We start from the raw sequence: 25,074 nt of genomic DNA on the forward strand, positions 1-25,074 counted from the left end.
ATGGCTGTACACTCTGTATTGCGGTGCAATGTGGGATACAATGATGATGTCCACCATGGTTTAGGACACCACTACAAATGGCTATCCCTTCGAATAATGGCCTATTTGAGAGTATAGGGGCGATTTCAGATTCAGCAGAGGTCGTGGTCTTTAAAGGGTTAGTTCACCAAAAAAAAAAAAAATAACGACTTTATTCAAGAATCTCCTCTCCCAAACAAGGGACGCCAATTATGTAGTGATTTTACCTTCGTCCATCCAAGGACGTTAAGTAAGGTAATGATTGGTACTCACGTCACCGCTGACGTTGTGATTTTTGGATCACACGTCACTTAAGGTGTGGTTATGAGTATATCAGATGACCACCTTCCCCCTCTCTTAGTTTGGGACACTAGTCAAGGTCTTTTACCTTGGCTCTATGAGAACACTCCAAACAGGAGGCTGTTCAATCGTTTTAGATTGAATGTAAAGTGGGGAGAGTTGGTCAGCTGATTTATCTGAAAGATTGGTGAGATTTCTAACTTGTAGAGCCTTTTCTGTATTATCAGCACAAGTAAGACACAATTGTAATAAAATAGATTTTATTAACAAAAGATAAACAAGAATAACGTACACAACTACTAAATTAATACAATGAATGATAAAGGAATAAAGTGCATAAGATACATAAAATACATGTGATTAAGTTGCGTGTGGCTATGGAAGAGTTGCGTTATCTTATGGAAAGATAAAATGTTGTTTCTCTGAAACTAAGGTGAAGAACCTTATTATGCATCAAACAAATAATGAAAGATTATTTGTTATTAACTAGCATCATTTTGGTTTGGTTAAGTGATATTTACGTTCCACTTGGTTGAGTAAGCAGTCCGATGGCGGCGATTCTTCCACTGGTTGTGCTGGGTGACAATGCAGTGGGAAAGGAGCTGGAATCCGTTTCAACAGTCTTGAACACGAAGATCTGTGGGATGCTGATCTCCTGGAGCACCAAAGGGTCCTAAAATCTGGAACACGCAGATGAGGCCCTGAAGTAGGTGCAGAAGGTTCTTCATCTGGAACACGCAGACGAAGGAACCTCGAAGTGAAGGTTTGCTCTCCTGAGCTTAACCTTGTTGCAAATGTCTCTGTGTGTCTTCTGACTCTGTGGGTCAGACACTCAGGACTTGGTCAATCCGCTTTGGTCTCTCTGGCATGGAGACTCGGGACGTGCTGTAGTCGTCTCGCTGGACTAAAACTCTGAAAGTAGTGGTTGTTAATATCTCTTTCCTCACAGGCTGGAGGCTCAGAACGTGGTCGTAACTGTTGCTGCCTCACAAGCTGTAGAATCAGATCCTCAGATCTTTTGTTGTCTCTCTGGATTAACCAGAGGCTCAGAACTTGGTTGCTCTGTCACAGTCTCATCCTTGCTGGGGAGACTCAGAACTTGATGAACTGTTACAGTCTCATCCTTGCTGGGGAGACTCAGAACTTGGTGAACTGTTTGTCTCTCTCAAGGAGAAACTCAGAACTTGGTGAACTGTTTGTCTCTCTCAAGGAGAAACTCAGAACTTGGTGAACTGTTTGTCTCTCTCTAGGAGAAACTCAGAACTTGTTGCTCTGTCACAATCTCATCCTCGCGGGGAGACTCAGAACAAGGTGTGTCTGTTGAAAGGGTTCCTTTATCCTTTTCTGAATAGGAGGAGATTGCAATTTGGCGCTTCTCCATTCCAGTGTTGCGATTGGCTGCTGGCATCAGAGGGGGCACACCATGTGGCCCACCCTCCTTTCTCCTGTGGAACTCATTTGCATACTGTGCACAGTTATAAGTCTTTAAAGTGTCTTTAAAGTTTACCAATGTCTTTCTCACTTTCCAAACCACCATCAGAATACCCTTGGCAATATTCTAAACAAATAGAAACCAAACATGATGGAAAAAGATTGAAATGTCATGCATTCATTGATTTGTTCATTAACAGCTGATTCTGTGTAAGATGTTGCATTACAAATAGCTGTCATTGAGAATACTTATTTCTCTGAATAAGTATGAAATGGATGTGTGTAGTTTACATCAGTCTTAAGGTTTCCAAACATAGTTATGAATGGATTTAGATGGATCATTGTGGTCTTTGTTTCACCCACTACTGCTAAGGTCCTGTGGAATTTTTATGTCTTGGACCAGGACACTAGGGATTTGGGTGAAGGGCAGAAACTGCATGTGGACCAATGAGATGTCTTGTCCTTCCTGGGCTTGGTACAAGAGTTCTTCTTATTGCCTTCTAAGAGGTCTCTGGCTGTTGTCCTAGAATCTTTATCTGATGCCGTTGGACAGTTTGTTTGTGTCAGTCTACCAAGATCCAATCAAAATGTAGCAAACCTTTGTCCACTGTTATGGACAGAGAGTGGCCCGGCCATAAACTGGGCCCTGGAATGTGCTGTTTACTACAGTGTGATGCTGACGTAGGAGCTGGCCAGTGGTGAGCCACTGTTCTGCCGTAGAACTCGGAAGTGCTGCACTGTATTTACTATACTGATCAGGCATAACATTATGACAGGTGAAGTGAATAACACTGATTATCTTCATCCCTGCACCTGTTAGAGGGTGGGATATATTAGACATTAAGTTAACATTATGTCCTCAAAGTTGATGTGTTAGAAGCAAGAAAAATGGGCAAGCGTAAGGATTTGAGCAAGTTTGACAAGGGCCAAATTGTGACAGCTAGACAAAGTCAAAGCATCTTCAAAACTGCAGCTCTTGTAGGGTTTTTTCCGGTCTGCAGTGGTCAGCGTCTATCAAAAGTGGTCCAAGTGGTCATTGATGCATGTGGGGAGCGAATGCTGGCCAGTGTGGTCCGATCAAACAGATGAACTACTGTTGCACCAGGATGCACTATGGGAAGAAGGCAAGCCGGCGGAGGAAATGTGATGCTTTGGGCAATGTTCTGCTGGGAAACCTTGGGTCCTGCCATCCATGTCAATGTTACTTTGGCATGTACCACCTACCTAGGCATTGTTGCAGACCATGTACACCCTGGAAGCTGTATTCCCTGGTGGCTGTGGCCTCTTTCAGCTGGAAAACAATGAGAGCAGTGGAGCACAACAATGAGTTTGAGGTGTTGACTTGGCCTCCAAATTCCCCAAATCTCAATCCAATCGAGCATCTGTGGGATGTGCTGAACAAATAAGTCTGATCCATGGAGGCCCCACTAGAGGGTGACACGGCAGTGGATTTTCAAACCTCGACCCGTCCCATCCCAACCCACAAAAAACTGGTGGAAAAACCCATCCTGTCCCAATCCCAGAAGAATTACTCCTGTTCCCTCCCATTCCCATGTTGTTTTTTTGTCCAGAATCTGTCAGTTACAGTAAAAAATTCAGTACAGTACACAGTACCACTTAGATGAATAAAAATCCAAAATGTATTTTTTATTGTTTTATTGAACTAAAATCCAGCTTAAACAATGCCACACATTAAATTCCATGCAAACGCACACAAACACAGGCACGCATGCGCATACACACACACGCACGTGCAGTAAATGTCTTGCAGCTGGCGTATGGCTTTTTCCCGCCGTCTTTTTGGTTCATTCAGACTGCCCAGAAATGTCGGCACAACTGAGGTATCATTTTCCGACAGTAGTCGTTGCAACGTGGCTTTCATGTCTGACTCCATTTTGATTATGATTTTCGCGGCTACAAAGTGCATGGAGAAGCCTCCTTCTCTTATAGTATTGGTGGTTGGCAGTCCATTTACCATTCCTTGATTATTATGCAGGAATGAGAGTATAGTTCCTTGCCATATCATCTAGAAAATCACAACTTTTCATTTCAAGTTTAAAATAGGAAAAACATTGAAACTCTTTGGTAATTTTTTTTAGCAAGATGCTAACGGTCTAATAAGATTCAATGATCTATGCTAAGCTATGCTAAAAGTGCTACTGCCAGACCCAGAGATCGGCTGAATGGATTCGAAAACGGTATAACTCAATTGTTTGGAGTTGGAAAATGAGCCTATTTAAAAAAAAGTGGAGTGTTCCTTTAAAGATGAAGCCTGTGTTTTTTGCCACTAGTGGCACCAAATGTAATTGCAACTGTTTGAGCAATGAAATCACATTCACCACCAGAATTTTATTTCCATGATAATATAGAATATTTTAAATAATATTTTTTGAGTGAAATAAGAGTCAATAAAATAAAAAATAAAAAAGTTGAACAGGATTGCACCAATTAATCAAGTATAAGTATTAAAAAGTATGTTTCTTTCATGTTGACTTAAACTGTCCCTGGGGTTTTCTTCAAAAGTAAAAGAACAGGTCCATTTGGAAATTTTCCATAAGTATTATGGAAATGAATGGCGTACATGTACATTAAGTCGGTATCTATGCATATTTACAGCCTATATTTCACCCTGTACTCCTCAAATCATATCATAGAATGAGCAGAAACTGATGTACTGTGGAGTGAGAGATGTAATTGAATGTGCCATGTTAAGCCTGAGGTAGTGAGTAAATGTAGCAGAGCAAGAGAGAGAGAGAGAGAAAGAGCAAGGCTCTAAAAGGACTTCAACAATATTTTCCTTGTGAGTATATAGCCACATTCTGGTAACGCATGCGTCTTCTGAAAGTTATTTTGGAAAGGTGCTGTTTTGAATTATTCTGGTCTTGCACTGCCTGAAACTTTATACATTTTACATTGACCTATATACTTGTAGGCACTGTAACAATGAGCTACATGGCCCCTTATTCTGCTTGGTACATGCTCACTTTCCTTATTTAAATCTGGATTGCAGCCAACACTGCATTATAGCGTAGCACACATAAAGAAATGTAAAGACTTTCTGCCACACAGAGCCTCAAAGTGCACTTTAACACATGCAAGAGACATTAGCATAAATTAAAGTGCTAGCGTTAGCCCGCTAATCCTTTATCCTGAATTAGCACTTATAAGGGCTCGGTCTCTGTTGTACAGGAAAACCTTATAAATGTGGGCCAGCAATTAGAGGTTATCTCCAAAAGTTATGTAAAAAGTTTAACGCTTATTCAATCCGGACCTTTAATGGGTTATGAACAGAGCACCTAGCTCTTTTCATCTCAATTTTCATTATATTATATTATATTATATTATATTATATTATATTATATTATATTATATTATATTATATTATATTATATTATATTATATTATATTATATTATATTATATTATATTATATTATATTATATTATAAAAAAAAAAAACTTTCATCATTTAGGAAATATGACACTGTTTGTAAGTCCAGGAGTCTTTGAAAGCCTGGAATATACCATGTGCAGATATCTCAGATATTTTTCCTCTTTCCTTCGCTCAACTATTTATAAAAGCTATCAAACATACTGTCCTGTTTTTATTTCATTGCGCCTTAGAGCCAGTACAACCCATTTTGACCTTTCATTGCTATATACAGTATGTCAGGAACAATGTCATCATTTCAAATGATAAAATCCAGATACAGAATCAATGAGAGAGAGCGGAAACCATTGGTGCATCCAGTTCAATCTTAAAGAGGGCCCTTACTTTACAAACTGAACACCGGAGCCACTCTTAGAAGATTATTTGTCATCTAATGTTAGTCTGTTCCACAAATGTGCTTCATTATAGACACATTTGCTTCAGTGGGGCCTATATACACCAATCAGGCATAACATTATGACCATATGTGAAGTCATATGTGACCGATATGTGAAGTGAATTACACTATCTCTTCATCACGGCACCTGTTAGTTAGTGGGATATATTAGGTAGGCAGCAAGTAAACATTTTGTCCTCAAAGTTGAGGTGTTAGAAGCAGGAAAAATGGGCAAGCGTAAGGATTTGAGCGAGTTTGACAAGGGCCAAATTGTGATGGCTAGATGACTGGCTCAGAGCATCTCCAAAACTGCAGCTCTTGTGGGATGTTCCCAGTCTGCAGTGGTCAGTATCTATCAAAAGTGGTCCAAGGAAGGAACAGTGGTGAACCGACAACAGGGTCATGGGCGGCCAAGGCTCGTTGATGCATGTTGGGAGCGAAGGCTGGCCCGTGTGGTCCGATCAAACAGACGAGCTACTGAAGCTCAAATTACTCAAGAAGTTAATGCTGGTTCTGATAGAATACACAGTGCATCGCAGTTTGTTGCTTATGGGGCTGCATAGCCACAGACCAGTCAGGGTATCCATGTTGACCCCTGTCCAAAGCGCCAATAGTCGGCATGTGAGCATCAGAACTGGACCACGGAGCCATGGAAGAAGGTGGCCTGGTCTGATGAATCACTTTTTCTTTTACATCATATGGATAGCCGAGTGCGTGTGCGTCACTTACCTGGGGAACACATGGCACCAGGATGCATGATGGGAAAAAGGCAAGCCAGTGGAGGCAGTGGCTCCAGGATGCATGATGGGAAAAAGGCAAGCCAGTGGAGGCAGTGTGATGCTTTGGGCAATGTTCTGCTAGAAACCTTAGGTCCTGCCATCCATGTAGATGTTACTTTCACACATACCACCTACCTAAGCGTTGTATTCCCTGGTGGCTGTGGCCTCTTTCAGCAGGATAATGCGCCCTGCCACAAAGCAAAAATGGTTCAGGAATGGTTTGAGGAGCACAACAGCAAGTTTGAGGTGTCAATCCAATCGAGCATCTGTGGGATGTGCTGAACAAACAAGTCCGAACCATGGAGGTCCCACCTCGCAACTTACAGGACTTCAAGGATCTGCTGCTAACGTCTTGGGACCAACACAATATCAGGTCATAATGTAATGCCTGATTGGTGTATATTATATTATATGAGTGAGTGTGTGTAAAATATCCCATACCCTTTCATAAGGTTGCAATATTCACATTTAAAGGTACAAAGTCCTAATCTTGCATAATCACATTCAGCATATTGTGTCTAACTCGGGCCAGTCAAGGTTATGCGCTTGCTGTAATACACTCACCCACTCATGCTTCAAAAAAAAAGAAAGAAGGAAAGGATAAAAATGCAGTGTCATTTTTAGGTAATGTTGTTATTGAAACTGATCACACCAGAATGGAGCTCATCCTTCCACATCACTTTCAAAGCATTCCTGCAGTCTCAGAGGAAGCTGACATTGGAACCATATAAAAATAAGGGCCAAGCAGCATGGTATGTTTTGGAGCTTTTCCAGATAGGGGCTTGCCACACATATAAGCCGCGTTTCTACCCCAGGAACTTTCCCCAGGAACTAAGAACTTTAGGGGGGTACTCGGAAGTGGCATGGATGGGGCGGGGGGTGCCCTTTTCGATCACACCACAGTGCCCCCGCGGACGCGATTTCTACCGGAGGCAATTTAAACAAAACCCCCGCCCCCATCTATGCATGCCACTGGTACTCGGTGTGTTTCGACCGCTGGAACCGGGGTCTAAATGAAGTTCCGGCTAAAACTTCCCCCCTCAAAACGGCCCTGCTTGCGATGTAGTACTTTTTCAATGTTCAGGAACTTTTGGGGATGGGACTTGGGCGCTGAACATGCGGATTGGTTGAGCTCACCCAGGATTTTATTTCAACCTAAAAGTCGGCTGTGGCGCGTGCAGTAAGAGTTGTTTGCTGTTCGAATCAACAGTGAAATTTAAAAAATATGACGATGGACGAGGTTCAGGCTTTATTAAGTGTATTTGCGGAAGACGAATTCCAGTTGGGCTCTGGAAACCCTGCAGTCCTACGTCACAGGACTTATCTTCACGGTACTTTAAACCACGATGGAAACGCAGACAGCAGCAGGTCTGGGGGGTTCTTGGGAAAAGTTCTTGGGAAAAAAGTTCCTGGGACAAATTGTTCCGGGTAATTTCGGTGGAAACGGGGCTATAGCCAAAGCTGAATTGAAGCATTGATGTCAGCAGATGTACACTTATAGAGACAGTTCACCCTAAAAGGGCCCCAATAATGTTTTTTGGGATATTACCTTTAATGTAGTCTGTAATAAAGCTGTTTGTGAATAAAAGATCCACAAAGTGTCAAAAGCCCCGTTTCCACCAAAATTACCGGGAACAATTTGTACCAGGAACTTTTTTTACAGGAACTTTTTTCCCCCCAGACCTGCTACTGTCTGCGTTTCCACTGCGGTCTAAAGTACCGGGAAGATTAGACAAATTAGTCCAGAGACGTGGGACTGCGCGCGACTGCTCCTCCCAGTCAGCGACGGACAGGAATCACTTTTGCGCGACACTGTCTGCAATAATAACAAGTATGGAGGAGATGCAAGCAGCACTGCTTTTGCTAGTCATGTGGTTTACTAAATATGTAATTAACAAAACGGTGGAAAAGAGACGAGCACTGATACTAAAGCGTATTCTGAAAGCTCGTAAAGCTAGATTTAATGTTATTATCAGCTATTACGGACATTGACCATGCGATTGCTGAGACAACGCGTGCCATCGGACAGAAAGAGCAAGACTGATATTCACTGAATGCAGAACGAACTTCGCAAGACTTTTAAAAATGCCGGTTGAAATAAAATGCTGCATGAGCTCAACCAATCAGCATGTTCAGCGCCCAAGTCCCACCCCCGAAAGTTCCGGAACTTTGAAAAAGTACTACCTCGCGAGCAGGACCGTTTGGAGGGGTAAATATTTACCCGGAACTTCAGTTAGACCCTGGTTCCTGCGGTCGAAACACATCGAGTACCACCCCAAAGTTTCTAGTCCGTGGGGAAAGTTCCTGCGGCGGAAACACGGCTATAGATCAAAATGCATGATATATGGAGTCAGTAATTCCAGCATTACTAGGTTTGTAACAAATTTGCATAATGCCAGCCCATGGTCTTCATTGGTTGCCTGCAAATAACGTCTACTTCAAACTGCCTTACACATTAAACATATGCTTTGTTTCTGACACATGCTGTAAGCTGTAGACCAATCACAACAGACTGGGTCTGACCTATCAGAGCAGAGTAGGCTCTTGGAAAAGAGAGGTTTAGAGAGACTTAATCTTTTATCGAACCATTTTAGACTGTTAGAAAAGAGGTGATGCTGCATTACTGGAAAATTAAAGTGTTTTTTGACCTTGGATGCATGTAAACCTATTGTACACTGTTAGACTTTACCGCAATTTTACAGTTACTTACTGAAAAAAAGCCCAGTAAAATACCATTTATATTATTTACGGTTAGCTACTGTAAAGGGGCAGTTACAGTAACTTACTGGCAATAGTGCTGCCAGTAAGTTACCGCAAAAATACAATAAAATGTCTAACAGTGTAGGAGAACGAAGAAACAAAATTAGTAACCTTCAAAAAAACAAAACAAAGCACAGGAGGGGCACTTTAAATCCTGTCAACATTTACATGCACAGGAAGAAATTTCACCTGTTAATTTAATTTGCCATTCATACGGATGACAAAAAGTACAAAGCAGAACATCAAAATGGGATCATGAATAAATGAATACATGAATGGCATAACAAATCTGAGTTGATTATCAAAGAAATAGGGTGAATAGAGAATGTCACATGATTGAGCTATACACACTAAGCCACAGTAAACACACCCACAAAATATTTTCTCATCTGTGCACATAAACACACTCTCAGGGTCAAAAGACTAAGCAAGGTCACAAAGTTCCCATCCAGGCATTTAACATTCCTCTTCAAACAGTCAAACAAGATCAAACATAGACAAGGACAGCAGTTCAATTAAAACAGAACAAAAGCCTTTTATTCATCTTATGCCTGGTAAAGCCTAGCAAGGCTGAATCCAATGTCCATTCATGCTTCGAGTGACAGTTTATTTAGAATACATGAGCATCACTGTGAAGGGACCATTTGGGTTTAATAGAGAGGTTTCGCATGTGCCTCTTTTCATCTAGTAGCCAATGAATTCCAGTAAGGTTTTTTGGCTGGTTTGATTTAATGTTTTGGTAATTATTTTCAAAGAAGGATACATTTTACAGTGAAACATTTCAAGCTAATCCAAAAATCAAACTGGATTAAAAAAAAGAGATTCTTTTAATCCACCCACTGAAGAGTTTTAAGGGATCATATTCTGACCAAAGGATGTTTGAAGGGTTTTATGGTACTTTCCAGCAATTGGATAGCACTCAGAGTGCATTTGTATTAAGCTAATGAACAGGATTGCAGCCACAGAGAAAGAAAGACAAAGTATAAGACGGAAAAAGAGCAAAGACAGAGAAATCTGAGCATCTAGTCAGCTGGTTTAGTTAACAAAGATTATGCAGCAAGAGTGAGGCTGACGTTTAAGAAAATACTGTAAATACAGTATCACATTAATGTCCCCTTATAATTGCTATATATTACTTAAATTAACCTAGCCTGCATTTAATGGAAAATAAGCAATTTACTTAATTTTCATAAGATAGTATATAACCACACATTAAATAATAACTGACAATAATCATTGTGTCCTGTTTCTGGAAAAAGTAATTTATCTATACATTGTTGTTAAAATATTTTATTAAATTACTCACAATGCGCTTGTTTTTTTGTATTTGTTGTTCTAGCTGATATGGCACCTATAGAGGTGTGTATTCAGCATCATTGAACACACTATACCAGTGTCATTTTGTTTTACCAGCCAGCCATTATTAATTTATTCAGTGAGCAAAAGTGTCCGATAAAAGAGGAGACACTGAGATAAATCAACTATTCATCAGGTTCTGTGATCTCAACATGAGGTGAATCACTACATGTAAAATAACACTTCATTCATAGAGTCTGCAAGTCATCTATTTAGGGTTAAAACTTTGTAATGAGAGAACAATCAGTCAGTGTGCAAACTTGTGAAAAGAGTCATCATTTTGGCTTTAGCTAAAATTTCAATCAACCAAGACAAAACAGCTTGTCCCCCTCTATTATTCAAAATTCTTTATTTATTTATTTCCTTGCATATTATGAGTATGAGAGATTTACTGAGTCAGGGGAAAAGAAGATTACGCAAAATCAGTATGTCAACGTTTTATGTTTGTTTTCCCTCTTTATCTCTCCCTGCAAAAAAAAGAGGTCAATAGGTCACATGGTATTATAGATCAGGACATACGGCTCGCAATGCCAAAAACCTAAGAAATGAATAAACAGCACTGAACAAGTGGACATCATGGCATATGCTACAAAATCTGTATGGGCTATATGCAAGTTCACACAAAAATGAAAATCACTTGTCAAGCAAACGCAGTTGAACTTCTGTTTACCAAATTTGATGTACTCTATGTGAGTTTATCAATGTTTACATATATATATATATATATATATATATATATATATATATATATATATATATATATATATATATATATATATATATATATATATATATATATATATATATATATATATATATATATATATATATATATATACTGTATATACATATAAATACATATATATATACTGTATATAGCTTGAAGCTTGAATTAATTCTGTTCATCATATAAAGTGTTCATCACTGTTGCTGCATCCCAATTTGTCTACTTATACTAAGACCTAACAGTATGTACTCTTTTTCTGAAGAAAAGTACATACTTTTCAGTGCAGCAAAAGATTATGCAAGCTTTGGGACATACTACTCCATCATCTTTAACAGACAGCTCTGTCACTTAGTTACATGCATCCTGTCACCATTTAAACTGCCCTGTCAATCATCTTGTCACAATTAAAATTTAATTTCCTACTGTATCTGCCATTCGTAGGTATTTCATGCGGAGACTCCCCTCATGTGTTTGCGATTCAAATATAATGACGCATTTAAAAGTTAATGGTCAAACGTATAATTACAAAAGTTTACAATGCTATTGCAGATGAAATATAATGTGGATAATATTAAATAAATATATTTTCGTCAAGTTAGATATGGATAATTCACTTTAGTTTGTAGATTTTTTACGTTTTACTTGTGTTTGTAGTTCTAATTGAATCCTCGTCCAACGCACAAAGGGTTGTGAGCAATATTAGCCGTTAGAGTGTGCATCGAGCTGCACTTCGAATTCTAACTGGAAATAGTAGACCATCTGGTTATCTTTGGAATACTCTTTTTAAAATACTACGATTTGGGATGTACTAATTCTATTTTCAAAATTCTATTTAGGACAGATAGTAAGCGAATTGGGATGCACAAGTGTCTTTTCAGAAGACTTGGATTAAACTGCTCGATTCATATGGATTACTTTTACAATGTCTTTATGAACCAGTCAGCAAAATTAGCAAATTATGAGAGAATTACAACCCCAAATCAGAAAAAGTTGGGACAGTATGGAAAACGCAAAAAAAAAAAAAAAAGAAGTGATTTCTAAATTTACTTTGACTTGTATTTCATTGCAGACAATATGAACACAAAATATTTCATGTTTTGTCTGGTCAATTTCATGTAATTTGTAAATATGCATCCTTTCCTGTCATTCAGACCTGCAACACATTTCAAAAAAAGTTGAGACAGGAGCAATTTAGGGCTAGTAATGAGGTAAAATGGTTAAATAATGATGTGATTTGAAACAGGTGATGTCAACAGGGGATTGTAATTATGATTTGGTACAAAAGCAGCATCCAAGAAAGGTCTAATCCTTTAGGAGCAAAGATGGGCCGAGTATCGCCAGTTTGCCAACAAATACGTGAGAAAATTATTGAAATGTTTAAAAACAATGTTCCTCAAAGAAAGATAGGAAGAGATTTGGATATTTCACATTCAACAGTGCATAACATAATTAAAAGATTCAAGGAATCTAGAGGAATTTCAGTGCGTAAAGGACAAGGGCGCAAGCCTAAGCTGAACAACCGTGATCTCCGATCCCTCAGGCGGCACTGCATCAAGAATCGTCATTCATCTATAAGCGATATCACCACATGGGCTCAGGACTACTGTGGCAAACCTTTGTCAAGTACCACAATATGTAGTTACATCCACAAATGCCAGTTAAAACTGTACTGTGCCAAAAGGAAGCCCTATGTTAACAGTGTCCAGAAGCGCCGTCGACGTATCTGGGCTCGGAGGCATCTGGGATGGACCATCACACAGTGGAAACGTGTACTGTGGTCAGATGAATCAGTATTTCAGGTATTTTTTTGGGAGGAATGGACGCCGTGTGCTCCGGACCAAAGAAGAAAAGGATCATCCAGACTGTTACCAGCAACAAGTCCAAAAGCCAGGGTCTGTCATGGTATGGGGTTGTGTCAGTGCCCTTGGCAAAGGTAACTTGCACTTCTGTGAAGGCACCATTAATGCTGAAAAGTACATAGAGATTTTGGAGCATAATATGCTGCCTTCAAGAAGACATCTTTTCCAGGGACGTCCATGCATATTTCAACAAGACAATGCAAAACCACATTCTGCACACATTACAAAGTCCTGGCTGCGGAGGAAGAGGGTACGGGTACTTGACTGGCCTGCCTGCAGTCCCGACCTGTCTCCAATAGAGAATGTGTGGCGCATTTTGAAGCGCAACATGCGACAACGAAGACCCCGTACTGTTGCCCACCTTAAGACTTGTTTGCAGGAAGAATGGGACAAAATTACACCTGAAACACTTCATCACTTGGTGTCTTCAGTCCCTCAATGTCTTTTAAGTGTTGTGAAAAGGAATGGCAACATTACAAAGTGGTAAATGCTTTATTGTCCCAACTTTTTTTGAAATGTGTTGCAGGTCTGAATGACAGGAAAGGATGCATATTTACAAATGACATGAAGTTGACCAGACAAAACATGAAATATTTTGTGTTCATATTGTCTGCAATGAAATACAAGTCAAAGTAAATGTAGAAATCACTTTTTTTTTTTTTTTTTTTGCGTTTTCCATACTGTCCCAAATTTTTCTGATTTGGGGTTGTAATTTTTTTTTGTGTATTATTCCTTTAAAAAAGCATCTAGGGGTATGTTTACACGGCACAAGTTTAAACTGAAAATGTAAAACTTTTTATGCCTTTTGGTTGTTCATTTATGTTACAAAGTTCGTAGAATAAGGAGAAAGAAGACAGGGTCGGCGTGACTGGGACTCGTGTTTATTCAGAACTCTCAGATACAAACAAAATAAACTTGCGCTCACAGCGCTCTCAACAGCTCAGTACAATATAACTTTCTCATCAATCTTTCTCCAGCTCTCCGTCTCTATGGTCCACGAGTGCCCAGTCCGTCTCTCTCTGGCAGAGCTGCTTGCAGACCTTGCTAAACCACGCCCCCTCCGCCACAGAATCTAATACTCATTTTAAATGCAAAGATATCAGCCAATCACAACAGTGGGCATTTTCACTGAAGTCTCACAGCAGACACGCCCCTTCAAACAGAGCATTCAGAGGGCTGATATCAGTATAGAAAAAATGCCTTTTATTTCTAAATTATGACATTTTATGATGTAAATATCATACTAATAATATAAGTACACCTCAGGAAACATTATAAAATAAAATAAAAAATCCATGCCATGGGACCTTTAAAGGGATAGTTCACCCAAAAATTAAAATTAGCCCATGATTTACTCACCCTCAAGTCATCCTAGGTGTATATGACTTTCTTCTTTCAGACGAATAAAATCGGAGTTATATTACAAAAGTCCAGGCTGATCTAAGCATTAGAATTTGATTAATAGTTGCTCTGTTTTTGAAGTCCATAAAAAGTGCATCTGCCCATCAAATAACATGCTCCACGCGGCTCTGGGGTGTTAATAAAGGCGTTTGTGGCGTTTGAATCGATGCGTTTGTGTAAGAAAAATATCCATATTTAAAACTTTATAAAGTAAACTTTTGGCCGACCGCCTTCCCTGTTCAATTTATGGAAAAAGTGTTGAAAGTTCCTCTGCCTCGTCATGACGTCACGTACACATCTTGAGTTTCACTTTCAACATTCAACACTTTTCCACGGAAGGCGGTCGGCCGAAAGTTTACTAGGTAAAGTTTTGAATATGGATATTTTTCTTACACAAACGCTTCGATTCCCTTCAGAAGGCCTTTATTAACACCCCGGAGCCACGTGGATCACGTTATTTGACGGACAGATGCACTTTTAATGGACTTCAAAAACAGAGCAACTATTAATCAAATTCTAATGCTTGGATTAGCCTGGACTTTTGTAATCTAACTCCGATTTTATTAGTCTGAAAGAAGAATGTCATATACACCTAGGATGACTTGAGGGTGAGTAAATTATGGGCTAATTTTAATTTTTGGGTGAACTATCCCTTTAAGGTCGGGAATAGTGATTGAGGGTTTAGGGGGCGATTTCGGATTCAGCCTGTGTGTTCATTCACTCATTGCAAAGTCTTGTTTGTGTTACACTGCATTTCTGAGCGCTACTTCTGGTTTCCGTGTCCATGTTTTGATCCTATCTCCCTGGATTTCCCTGCTTGCCTGTGCCTTGGACTTTTGTTATTATCTGGATGGTTTGCTCTGTGGTTTTGACCTGTTATTACTATCATGGATTCCCCCCATGTCTATGTCACGATCTCCTGTCACCAGCCTAGTCACGTTTCCCAGAATCCCTCCTGGCTCCCACCTGCACACACTCAGTCATCACCAGTCAACTGTCAGACCCTCATCAAGCACCAATTATAAGCGCACAGCTCACACTCACTCATTGTCCGGTCTCGTCAGTGTCTACACGAGAGTGAACCTACCCGACTACTCACCTGTAGGCCTACCTACCTTCTTCATCCTCATCAAGCTACTTATTCCTTTATCATCTGTGTGCTCATCATCCATCCTGCAAAGACTCATCGGTTAAGTGTCCTTTAAACTGTTTATGCTCTTCACGTCACATCTGTGAATAAAGACCTGTGAAGTTTATCTCCGAGTCTCACCTCCTGTTTCATGGCAGTCTAACACTAATTCAGTCTATAATGAATTGATCTGGGAAAGAAAGAGCTAGCATTCCTGGTTTTCAATGAACATGAAAGTAAAAGAGACAAGTTTATTGCAAAGCCAGTAAAAGAGAGTTATTGTGTTCATGAGTGGGTTGCAGAATATAAAATGCTTGTCACTTTTAAGCTGCTATAACACTGAAATTAAGCTGAATAGTCTTTTTTTTCTCAGAGTACAATGACCTTCATCAGTGTTCCAGTCAGACAAGATTTTTTACAAGTACAATTACAATCAATATTTAATATCTAGTCATGTGTTTGCTGTTACACATATGTCAAATACAATTAGAGGCATAAAATAATAAACAAGCAGAAACCTAAGTCTAAACAGAAATCTATTTTTAAAATATGGGATTGTGTGGTGGTGAAGTAATGCTGCATATTCAATACTGTAGGTCAGTTGATAAACGTGTTTCTCATGTGTTCATCGACTGAGAGCAAGGAGGGGGTTGGGAGAAAAAAATATAGATAGGCCTAGTTCGCCCACAGCCAAAGGGGCTGCAAGAAGAAACAGAAAGGCAGATGAATCAAATGAAGAAAAAAAAAGAAACAGGGGTCATCAGTGCATCAGCCACTCTGAATTAAATGACGTGTTCTGGCAGGGAGGTTTGCGGTAGAAGGCCAGCAGTGAGAATGTCCTTTCTCAGGTCATAGAGGATTTGACTGGCAAATTGAGAGAGACGTTGCTAAGTTGCACTCTCAAATATACAACTCTACTTCCACATCAGGTGAGTACCATATACCTCACTTCCTTTTTGAATCAGGAAGTCTCAATACGACATTGAAGCCCTTTTAACATGCGAGTGGATTGAGGTTTAGGTCTCAGCTGGCACAGGCCGGCAACATCAATGAGAGGGACATCAGGTTTTAGCTGTGGACCCAAACAATATTTAGTTACCACTTCAAATTTGCTCCTTATTATCTCAGGAGTGAAATCGGGTTAGATGCGTTACATCATCATTCAAAGATCCCAGATGCAGCAGGCATGAAGGCAGTGTGCGTCTGATAGCTCCGCTGATGATTGGATGAGAAGTTGCATGGTTTAAGCTTAAAAGCACTCTGTTTCCTGTCCCATCCAGGCCAATGGTTAGCGTCTCCAGGGAGAAGGAGTACTTTGAATGTTATTTTTAGGATCAGAGAGCTCATTTGCTTTTCCCATGGTGAACAGCGAAGCCCATCTGATCCCGACGACGGGCCTTCACGTGTCAGGCTGTAACACACGGTGTCAGACAAACACATGCAGGAAAGATATACTGACTACTGACATAGAAAGGGACAGAGGTGAAGAAAATACAGTGTAATTAAAAAGGGACTTTCAATATTATTTTATAAAATTAGTTTATTTTTAATCATTAAAAAATAATGGAAAAAGTTAATAATTGTATTTTATTGACTAAATATTGTAGTTGTCTTGGATATTTTATTTTGATTGTATCAGATAACATTTGGTCATGTTACACTGTGCCCCTCACATGTTACAACATGCCCCATGTCACATTTCACTTCCATTCTTTTGGGTTAAATCAAGAAAAAAGTATACTGTGTTAATGAAACAAAACCACATAATTGTACTAGACGTGTGAAATTAATGTAGGAAAAAATAATTACTCTGAACTCCTGAAGTCAAGAAGCGTTAGGTTGTGCCCCGATGTCCCCTATTCTATTTTGTGTATCTAGAGTGTCAACGTTCTTAAAATCTTATGATTAATATATTTGTGAGTTAGTAGCCTAAATATACAGACACTATAAACAGTTTTGAGAAATATGGCACAATTCTTTTAGGACAACAGACATGATAGGCAGGTAGGTTGAACCTGTTTAACAACAAGGATTTATGGGATGAACTATAGCCTTATGCTAAATTTCTACACAAACTGCCACTCTGGGCAAACCGACAAAACTGGTCGTGCAGGAGTGTTAGAAAACAATTCCCGTCTTTGTAAACAGCAAGTCTTAAACATAACAAAGACAAAACTACGCTTGAAAATCTTTCATGATTTACAACTAAGGCCCAGTAGGCCTACTTTGATTCTGGACATGTTGTCAATTCCTCTCATTACAATTAACCCATTTTAGATGCTGATTATAGCCTTGAATACAGTCCAGGTGCGATTATTTATACATGTTTATGGTTGCATTCATTTATTGCCGGCACTTGAACGATTTATAATGTGAGAGACATTTAATCAGGAGTTTCCAGAAATCGTTCCTTCTAAGACGGGCTTTAGGACCTGGTGACGGGCGCAGAGAGGATTCCCTTTAAGAGTCCGAAGGGAGATAGTGCGCATGCGCGCACGTTACGTTCGCTCCATCCCTAGTCGCGAGCAGGCAGAGCAGAATGAAATGTATCAAAACAGACGTCAACGCTGTACCTGTTTAAAGGAGCCGTGAACCATGAGGAAACCCTAACCAACACCAAAGAAAGCTGCGGGAATTATACTTAGAAGTGTTTTAGAAAACATTAAACTATTTTGAAAACAGCGTGAGACTTAAAGAAGTGTAGTTAAAGAGGTTTATGAAATTAAAACAAGCAGAAGAGCGCAACCAAGAGGATTAAATGGCAAAGATGTTAAGAAGATGAGGAAAACAATACAGGCTAATTAGGGAAGCGGTGGGACAGGGGATTTCATTTAGTCAACAGCCGGACAATGGCTTGATTTTGTTTTTTCTTTCTTTTTTGGGCTGCGAGGAAGCTGCATTCATGACCGAGGGGACGGAAAAGAAACTTTACCGCGTGTGCGTGCCGGGATATTTCATTCTATGATACTATTTCGTTTTCTCGTCTGTCAGCGGAACCACCTGTTTCTGGACGGATTTTATTGATTCATCATGTCCAAAGTGGTACAGAAAAAGAATCACTGGACCACCAAAGTTAACGAGTGCACGGTCTCTAAGGACGCCCGTGGCGAGCTGAACGTGCAGCTGCTCGGCGGTGCGGAGAATGGGGAGTTCGCCTATATCGGACACGTTAACGGGAATGCCGTACAGTACAGAAATGGGAAAGTGTCCGAGGGGGAATTACTGCTGGAAGTGGAGACGCTCTCTGTCTCAGGATTGCCGCTATATGATGTGCTGACAGTGATCAAAAACTGCAAGGGACCTATTAGGTTGAAAACTGTGAGGCAAGGTAAGAAGAGTGCTTTTGTTTTTTTCCATGTGATGTATTTCCTGTAAACAAATCATCAAGGAATTACCCAGTCAAGAAATCATTGTCCATTAACTAGTAAATAGAACCGATTTTTAATTGTTTAAAATAGTAAACAAGTAGTTTTTAAAATAGTTACAATAGTAAAGGACCTTGGTTGTGCCTCCCTATAAGGAAAGCCCAGATCTACAGCAGCAAGTAGTAGTAGAAGTGTTTTTTTATTTATACCATGACATTTCTGCATTTTGCACATTCCTTTTCATTGTTGTTTTCTACTTTATGTAATGCGCTTCTCACTTCAGAATGAGTAAATCTATATTCTTAAGCATTGTGGAACTTTTTGCCCCAGTTTAAGTCGAAATAATAGTAACTTGGCACATTCACAGAAGGTCAGATACTGCTGAACATCCTTTGTAAATGCACTCTGATGCATTTTAAGCATGACTCAATGAAAAAAAAAAATCACGTGATACCGTTCTTCACATTTCTAGGCCCATTTGTCATTTATTTCGCTTGATTCCTTTATGAGGAGTTGATGAGTGAGCCGTAATTCCCAGGTAAAGGCACTACAGACTGTCCATTGTGCTGAAGCTGTGGTGACTCCCCACAGGGCTCTGCCTCATCACATGGTTTGAGTTATGCTGCTCTCTATGCTTCTGCCTATTTCACCAAATGACTTCAGACAATATCAGGAAACCAGCCAATCAACTCGGACTGCATTCCCAGAGCACCACTGGGCCCGGCTCCAGCTCTCTCTCTCTCTCTTGCTCTTGCTCTCGCTCTCATACACTCCTCATATACATTCTGGTGTTGAGTTTCACTGTTTATAATCTATCATGCTGTCTGGGAATTCTTTGTTGTAACCAGCCTTAATTATGAAAATGTTTTTGGCAACAAATGCCATCTGTGTTTCTGTGAGTTTGTGCGCAAAAAGTATTTTTTTTTGTCTCTACAAGCTGATGATCACAAACTCTCCCATTCTTCAGACTTGTAGGATGAATAATTGATATGAAATGCATTAAGCTGAGTTTGAAGTGTGTTTCTTGTGGATCAAGACTCTGTACGCCCTTGTTCAAGCACCTGTGGGTCTTCATGGCAGTCATGTGGCCTTGTGTGGGCCATTATTATATACAGTGTCTAATCGTGAGCACACAGCCCATCCATAACCTACGGCACAGTTAATGCAGCGCACAACAAATTCACTCATTAATCTTCATTGATTTTAACATTAAGACTCTCAGTTCTGTGGTGACCTCACTAACAGTCTGTGCCCTGGCAGCTCTCTCTTGAGGTAATATGTAATAGGAATACCTTTCAACGCGGTTGTATTGATTGATGGAATAAGCCTCTTCAGCTGAGAAAACACTGTTATTGGTAATGTCAGCGGAGTTGAGCTGAAAGTTACATGCATGGCAGTTATGGACAACAAAGTGAGAAAAATGAGAAGATTGATGGGTCAATCAATGACACGACACTATTCTTTTTGTCCTATTTATTAATTTACTGTAAATGTTTTGCATTAATTTCATATATTTGAAACAGTTTTGTCCGCCAAATAAAAGTTATAAGGCGAGGTTGTAAAATATCATGTGGTGTGACTTCCCAAAAACATAATTAATGCCATATTTTGGAAGTATCTTTTGAAAATATTGATTGTGTACAATCACGTGTTTAAGTTGTAAGGAAAATTACAACTTTGTGATGGTTATGACATTTTTAGAGTCATTTTTGAAACCGAAAACAGGATTAAAATTTTTCAGGCCATATGAAACCAAATACAATTATAAGAATATGTATTCTAAATGATATTTTCAAATCAAAAGATATTTCCCTTTATTTTTTTTGTGGATACTCTTACATGCCAAGTTTTTGTTGGGCTGCAAATTAGTGCATATACAATGCCCGTCTGGACTCCAGACTGGCTGTTGACTTGTTATCATGATGCATTTCACAGTAGGACAATTTATCCTGTATCAGATTTCTCCCATGTCTGTGCTCATTGTAAACAAATGCTGATCCTAGATCAGTTTCCACTCTGAGCTGCTTTCTGAAGGGGAGAATGACACACTGCTCTACATCCCTCTGTCTGGGAGCTTCTGTGTGGGATTTGACATCGAGTTGGATTAGGCTATGCCTGGGGAGAAAATGCGTGTGTGTTTAGCATGTTCACAGTGTCAGTTTGCACATGGGATCATGCTAATCTAACGTGACCCATTAGAAAGAGGACTGTGAAATGCCTTTAAGCCAGTGGTCAAAGGGTTAACATGAAGGTATTTAGTATCTGGATCACATCAGGCTGTCGAGGCTCTGCCCTTACGTTCCACATCCATTTTTATTGTTTACACAGTCGATTTTCAGTCCTGCTGCATTTCACATATATCAAACACAATTCCATTTCATATATACATATTGTAGGTTTTTATATGACCGGCTGATAGATTTACGGCAGTGTAAATTAGCTGAAGGGAGGAGTGGAGGCCTCAGTGGGTAGATTTCATGTGGAAGTGTTTATTTCCTTTTCCTGAGTTCAGTTTAAACATCTGTGTTCTTCAGGAGAAAGAGAGGAACCCACTCTGCTTCCTATCATAGTCTGTGAGCCGGAACAACTTAAAACAATAAGGAAAGCTAGCCATTCTTTCAGTGCTTCAAAAAAGGAAGGAACAATAAAAGGAGTGAATGAATAACCAAATTATTTCAACCGCACGTTTGTGCATCCTCATATGGTTATGCAACAGCAATTTGTGTACCTTACTATTTAAGGCAGGGGTGCCAAATCCTATACCTGGAGATCTACCTTCTTGCAAAGTTCAGCTCAAACCATGATCAAACACAACTAAAACGGCTAAATATGATCATCAGGAGAACTTAATAATTAAAGATGTGTGTTGGATTAGGGTTGGATCTGTACTCAGCAGGTAGGTAGATATCCAGTAACAGAATTGGGCACCCCTGTATTATGGTGTTAAGGTTATATATATATATATATATATATATATATATATATATATATATATATATATATATATATATATATATATATATAAAACCATTGATTTGTCTAAAGCAGCTTTGAATCAGGTGTCCACTGTAGAGTTGTGTCTTTATGGTATTCAAAGGTAGAGAGGGATCCAGCTTTTTGGATTTAGTTTGAAACGTGCCACTATTGAGGAACCGTGCATTTGAACTCAGGACTTGAGATACCAAGACCCTGGATAATGGGATTTATACCATGCTTGGATAGGAAAGGTCTGATGGAGCACACATACTCACCCTCAAGCCATATAGGTGTATATGACATTCTTCTTTCAGACGAATACAATCAGACTTATGTTAAAAAATGTCCTGGCTAATCCAAGCTTTATAATGGCTATATTGAAGCCCAAAAAAGTGCATCCATACATTATAAAAGTAATCCACACAGCTCCAGGGGGTTAATAAATGCCTTCTGGAGCGAATCGATGGGTTTGTGAAAATGATCCATATTGAAAACTTTATAAAGTAAAATTAAAGTAAAAAGTAAAAGAAAACACTGTAAAGTAAAACACTTTCTTCGTAAGTTGAATACGGAAGGCAGTCCGTTGGAAGCTAGATATTTTACTTTATAACGTGTTAAATATGGATATTTTTCTTACAAAAACCCACCAATTCACTTCAGAAGGTCTTATTAACCCCCCAGAGAAGTATGAATAACTTTTATAATTGATGGAAGCACTTTTTTGGCTTTCAAATTTTGGGCTGCCATTATAAAGCTTGATAGAGCCAGGACATTTTTAAATATAACTCCGATTGTATTCGTCTGAAAGTAGAATGTCATATACACCTAGGATGGTTTGAGGGTGAGTAAATCATGGGGTAATTTTCATTTTTGGGTGAACTATTAACCCTTTGAGTTAATTGACCTGGATGCCGATATCATTGATAAGCTGATGAAACTAAATGTTAAAACATACCAAACAAAAATGCTTTATATATAGTAAATATACTGGGGCTTGGCCTTCTTCTACCTCAATGATGGACATTTTTAAAAATATAAGTGGTAAGTAAGGGGAATTGGTTACACTGCTGTTTGTACAGAATGACCGTTCCCGGGCAAAAGCGTTTTTTTCCCCACAAGCTATGTGTATCCACAGGGAGAGTCTCCGTCCAACTGGGCTAATGGGGTCTTGTGACTGTCCTGTGGAGGATGCCGTAAAGAAATTCTTATTCACAGATCAAATTGGATTTGACTGTATCTATCAGCATCAGAGAGCATTTTACAAGGGGATTCGTGAGGTGGCTGCTTTTCTGTGATCTCCCCCTCTGCTCTCAGACACGCACAACTATGTCGCTTTCTTGTTTGCTGCTTGAAAAGCTGACCCACATTGTGGGATGCATGACATGGAGCAAATTGTGTTGTTATTTGTTTAATAGTACATAAGTCACAATTACGAGACAATCACTATGTAGCCTACTATGATATGCACAAAAATGTATCTGTATCTTTATATCTTTACATTTCACATGTGACTTTGTTGATTAACTTTATTTCTTATTTAAATTTTTTTTATCGCACATGAACCGTTTCATTCTGTCGTTTCTATCTGTTGCAAGTGTGTGTGAGTTTTGGAGGTTATAGTGATTACTTCCATTCATCTGAAGCCCCGGTTACCAAAGAGATGAGCAAACATTCAGCTGAATGTCAGATACTCTGGGCTGGTGTGTGCTCAGTGATGTGTCAACAGCTTACCTGTCTCAATAGAGGTTTCTGGGGAAGGCTTGGGGTGACTCTTAGATAAAACTCTTTAGTATTTGTTTTGCCTGTCACTTTTCTTAAGATATCACATTTTAAAGGGGTGATGAATTGAGAAATCAACTTTTCATTCAGCCTTTGATATATAAAAGTTCATCGTGATGTAAGAATATCCTGGAAGTTTCGGATCTGAAAACTTCCTTGTTAGTCAAAGAAAAGCTTTTATTGACACCAAGCAATCAAGCCCGCCTCAAGCCCGCCCACCGACTCGTGGAGCTAAACAGATCGGGCTACCGAGCAATAAACATAACACAAGATACTGCGCTGTGCCTAGTTATGGAAAAACACAGTCACTGTGTAAGCATCCTTCGGATTCTAATATTAGGAATGTGTGGTTGAACTTTATTTTTAATGAAGTTCCAGCTCACGTGCGTAAGACATTGCATGTTTGTTCGCTTCATTTCACCGCGGAATCGTTTGTAAACAAGATAAAGGTCGAGACTGAATTTGCAGACATATTGAGATTAAAACACAATGCTGTGCCTTCTATATTGGATCTGACAGGAGTGCAACACACTTATGTGAGTAAAACATGTTTTTTATATGTGATAGTATTGCATTGTTACAGATCGTTTGATATCTACTGATTATATTGCGGGAGTTTTGAACTTGATAATTAGTCTGCAGTGAAGTTTTGCTGATGCACGTGCTTGGCGTGTGTGTGTTAGTGACGCGTGGTTCACGGATATATCCACCGATCGGGCGGGCCAAGTAATAAAAAATAACATTCTTATTAATTGCTGGGGGATGAGATATATCATTGTGTTTGTTTGATAAAGACATTTTGTGAGCCCTTTGGGCGGATTCCGGTTGCTGTTTCTCCACGTTGGAAGTTTTCAAAACAATTCCCCACATATACTGACGGGGGAGTGAAACTCATTATTATGCAAAACTGTTATCCAATCATAGCAGTGGGCGTTTGCTTCCAAGTCTTCAGTGCGACATGCCCATAAAAACCGAGCGTTCCAGGAGAGAGCCTCAAAACCATGGTAGAAAATAGCCTATTACTTATTTATTATGATGTTTTTGAATGTAAAAACCACGCAAACATCCTAAGTTGACCTCAGACAACAGTATAAAAAAGTAAAAAAAAGCCAGTTCATGACACCTTTTAAATACTCAAAAATACATATTGAGTCAAAACATTCTCTATGTTTGGCTGTTGTTTTTTCTCTCAGTTTAATCTGAGCTTAAATAGAACTTTTGTTTATTGTTAAAACAATCATTGCCATCCTTTTTGAAAAGCTTTTGTCACCTTTCGGTCAGTGATGCTGCCCCACATGTTTCACAACATCACGGTCAAGGCATTCAGCAAGCCATGCAAGTTTGGTTAGTGCTTATGAAAAAATAATTT

At 39.4% G+C, this 25,074-nt stretch overlaps 1 protein-coding gene across 4 annotated transcripts in view; it reads left to right on the plus strand.

The window, feature by feature from the left end:
* The first annotated feature begins 18,112 nt into the window (after positions 1-18,112).
* The window catches only part of magi1b (membrane associated guanylate kinase, WW and PDZ domain containing 1b), a 158,041-nt gene continuing 151,079 nt past the window's right edge, over positions 18,113-25,074 (plus strand). For 3 of the 4 annotated variants that reach the window (XM_079845221.1, XM_079845222.1, XM_079845223.1), the window contains exon 1: positions 18,117-18,913. In XM_079845221.1, the coding sequence (XP_079701347.1) occupies positions 18,616-18,913 (298 nt within the window). In that variant the 5' untranslated portion in view covers positions 18,117-18,615. Of the gene's footprint in view, positions 18,914-25,074 lie in introns of all 4 variants that reach the window. The other variant, XM_079845220.1, reaches the window with a different exon arrangement.

The sequence above is a fragment of the Gobio gobio genome, assembly GCF_949357685.1.
Source record: "Gobio gobio genome assembly, chromosome: 19".
NCBI lineage: Eukaryota > Metazoa > Chordata > Actinopteri > Cypriniformes > Gobionidae > Gobio > Gobio gobio.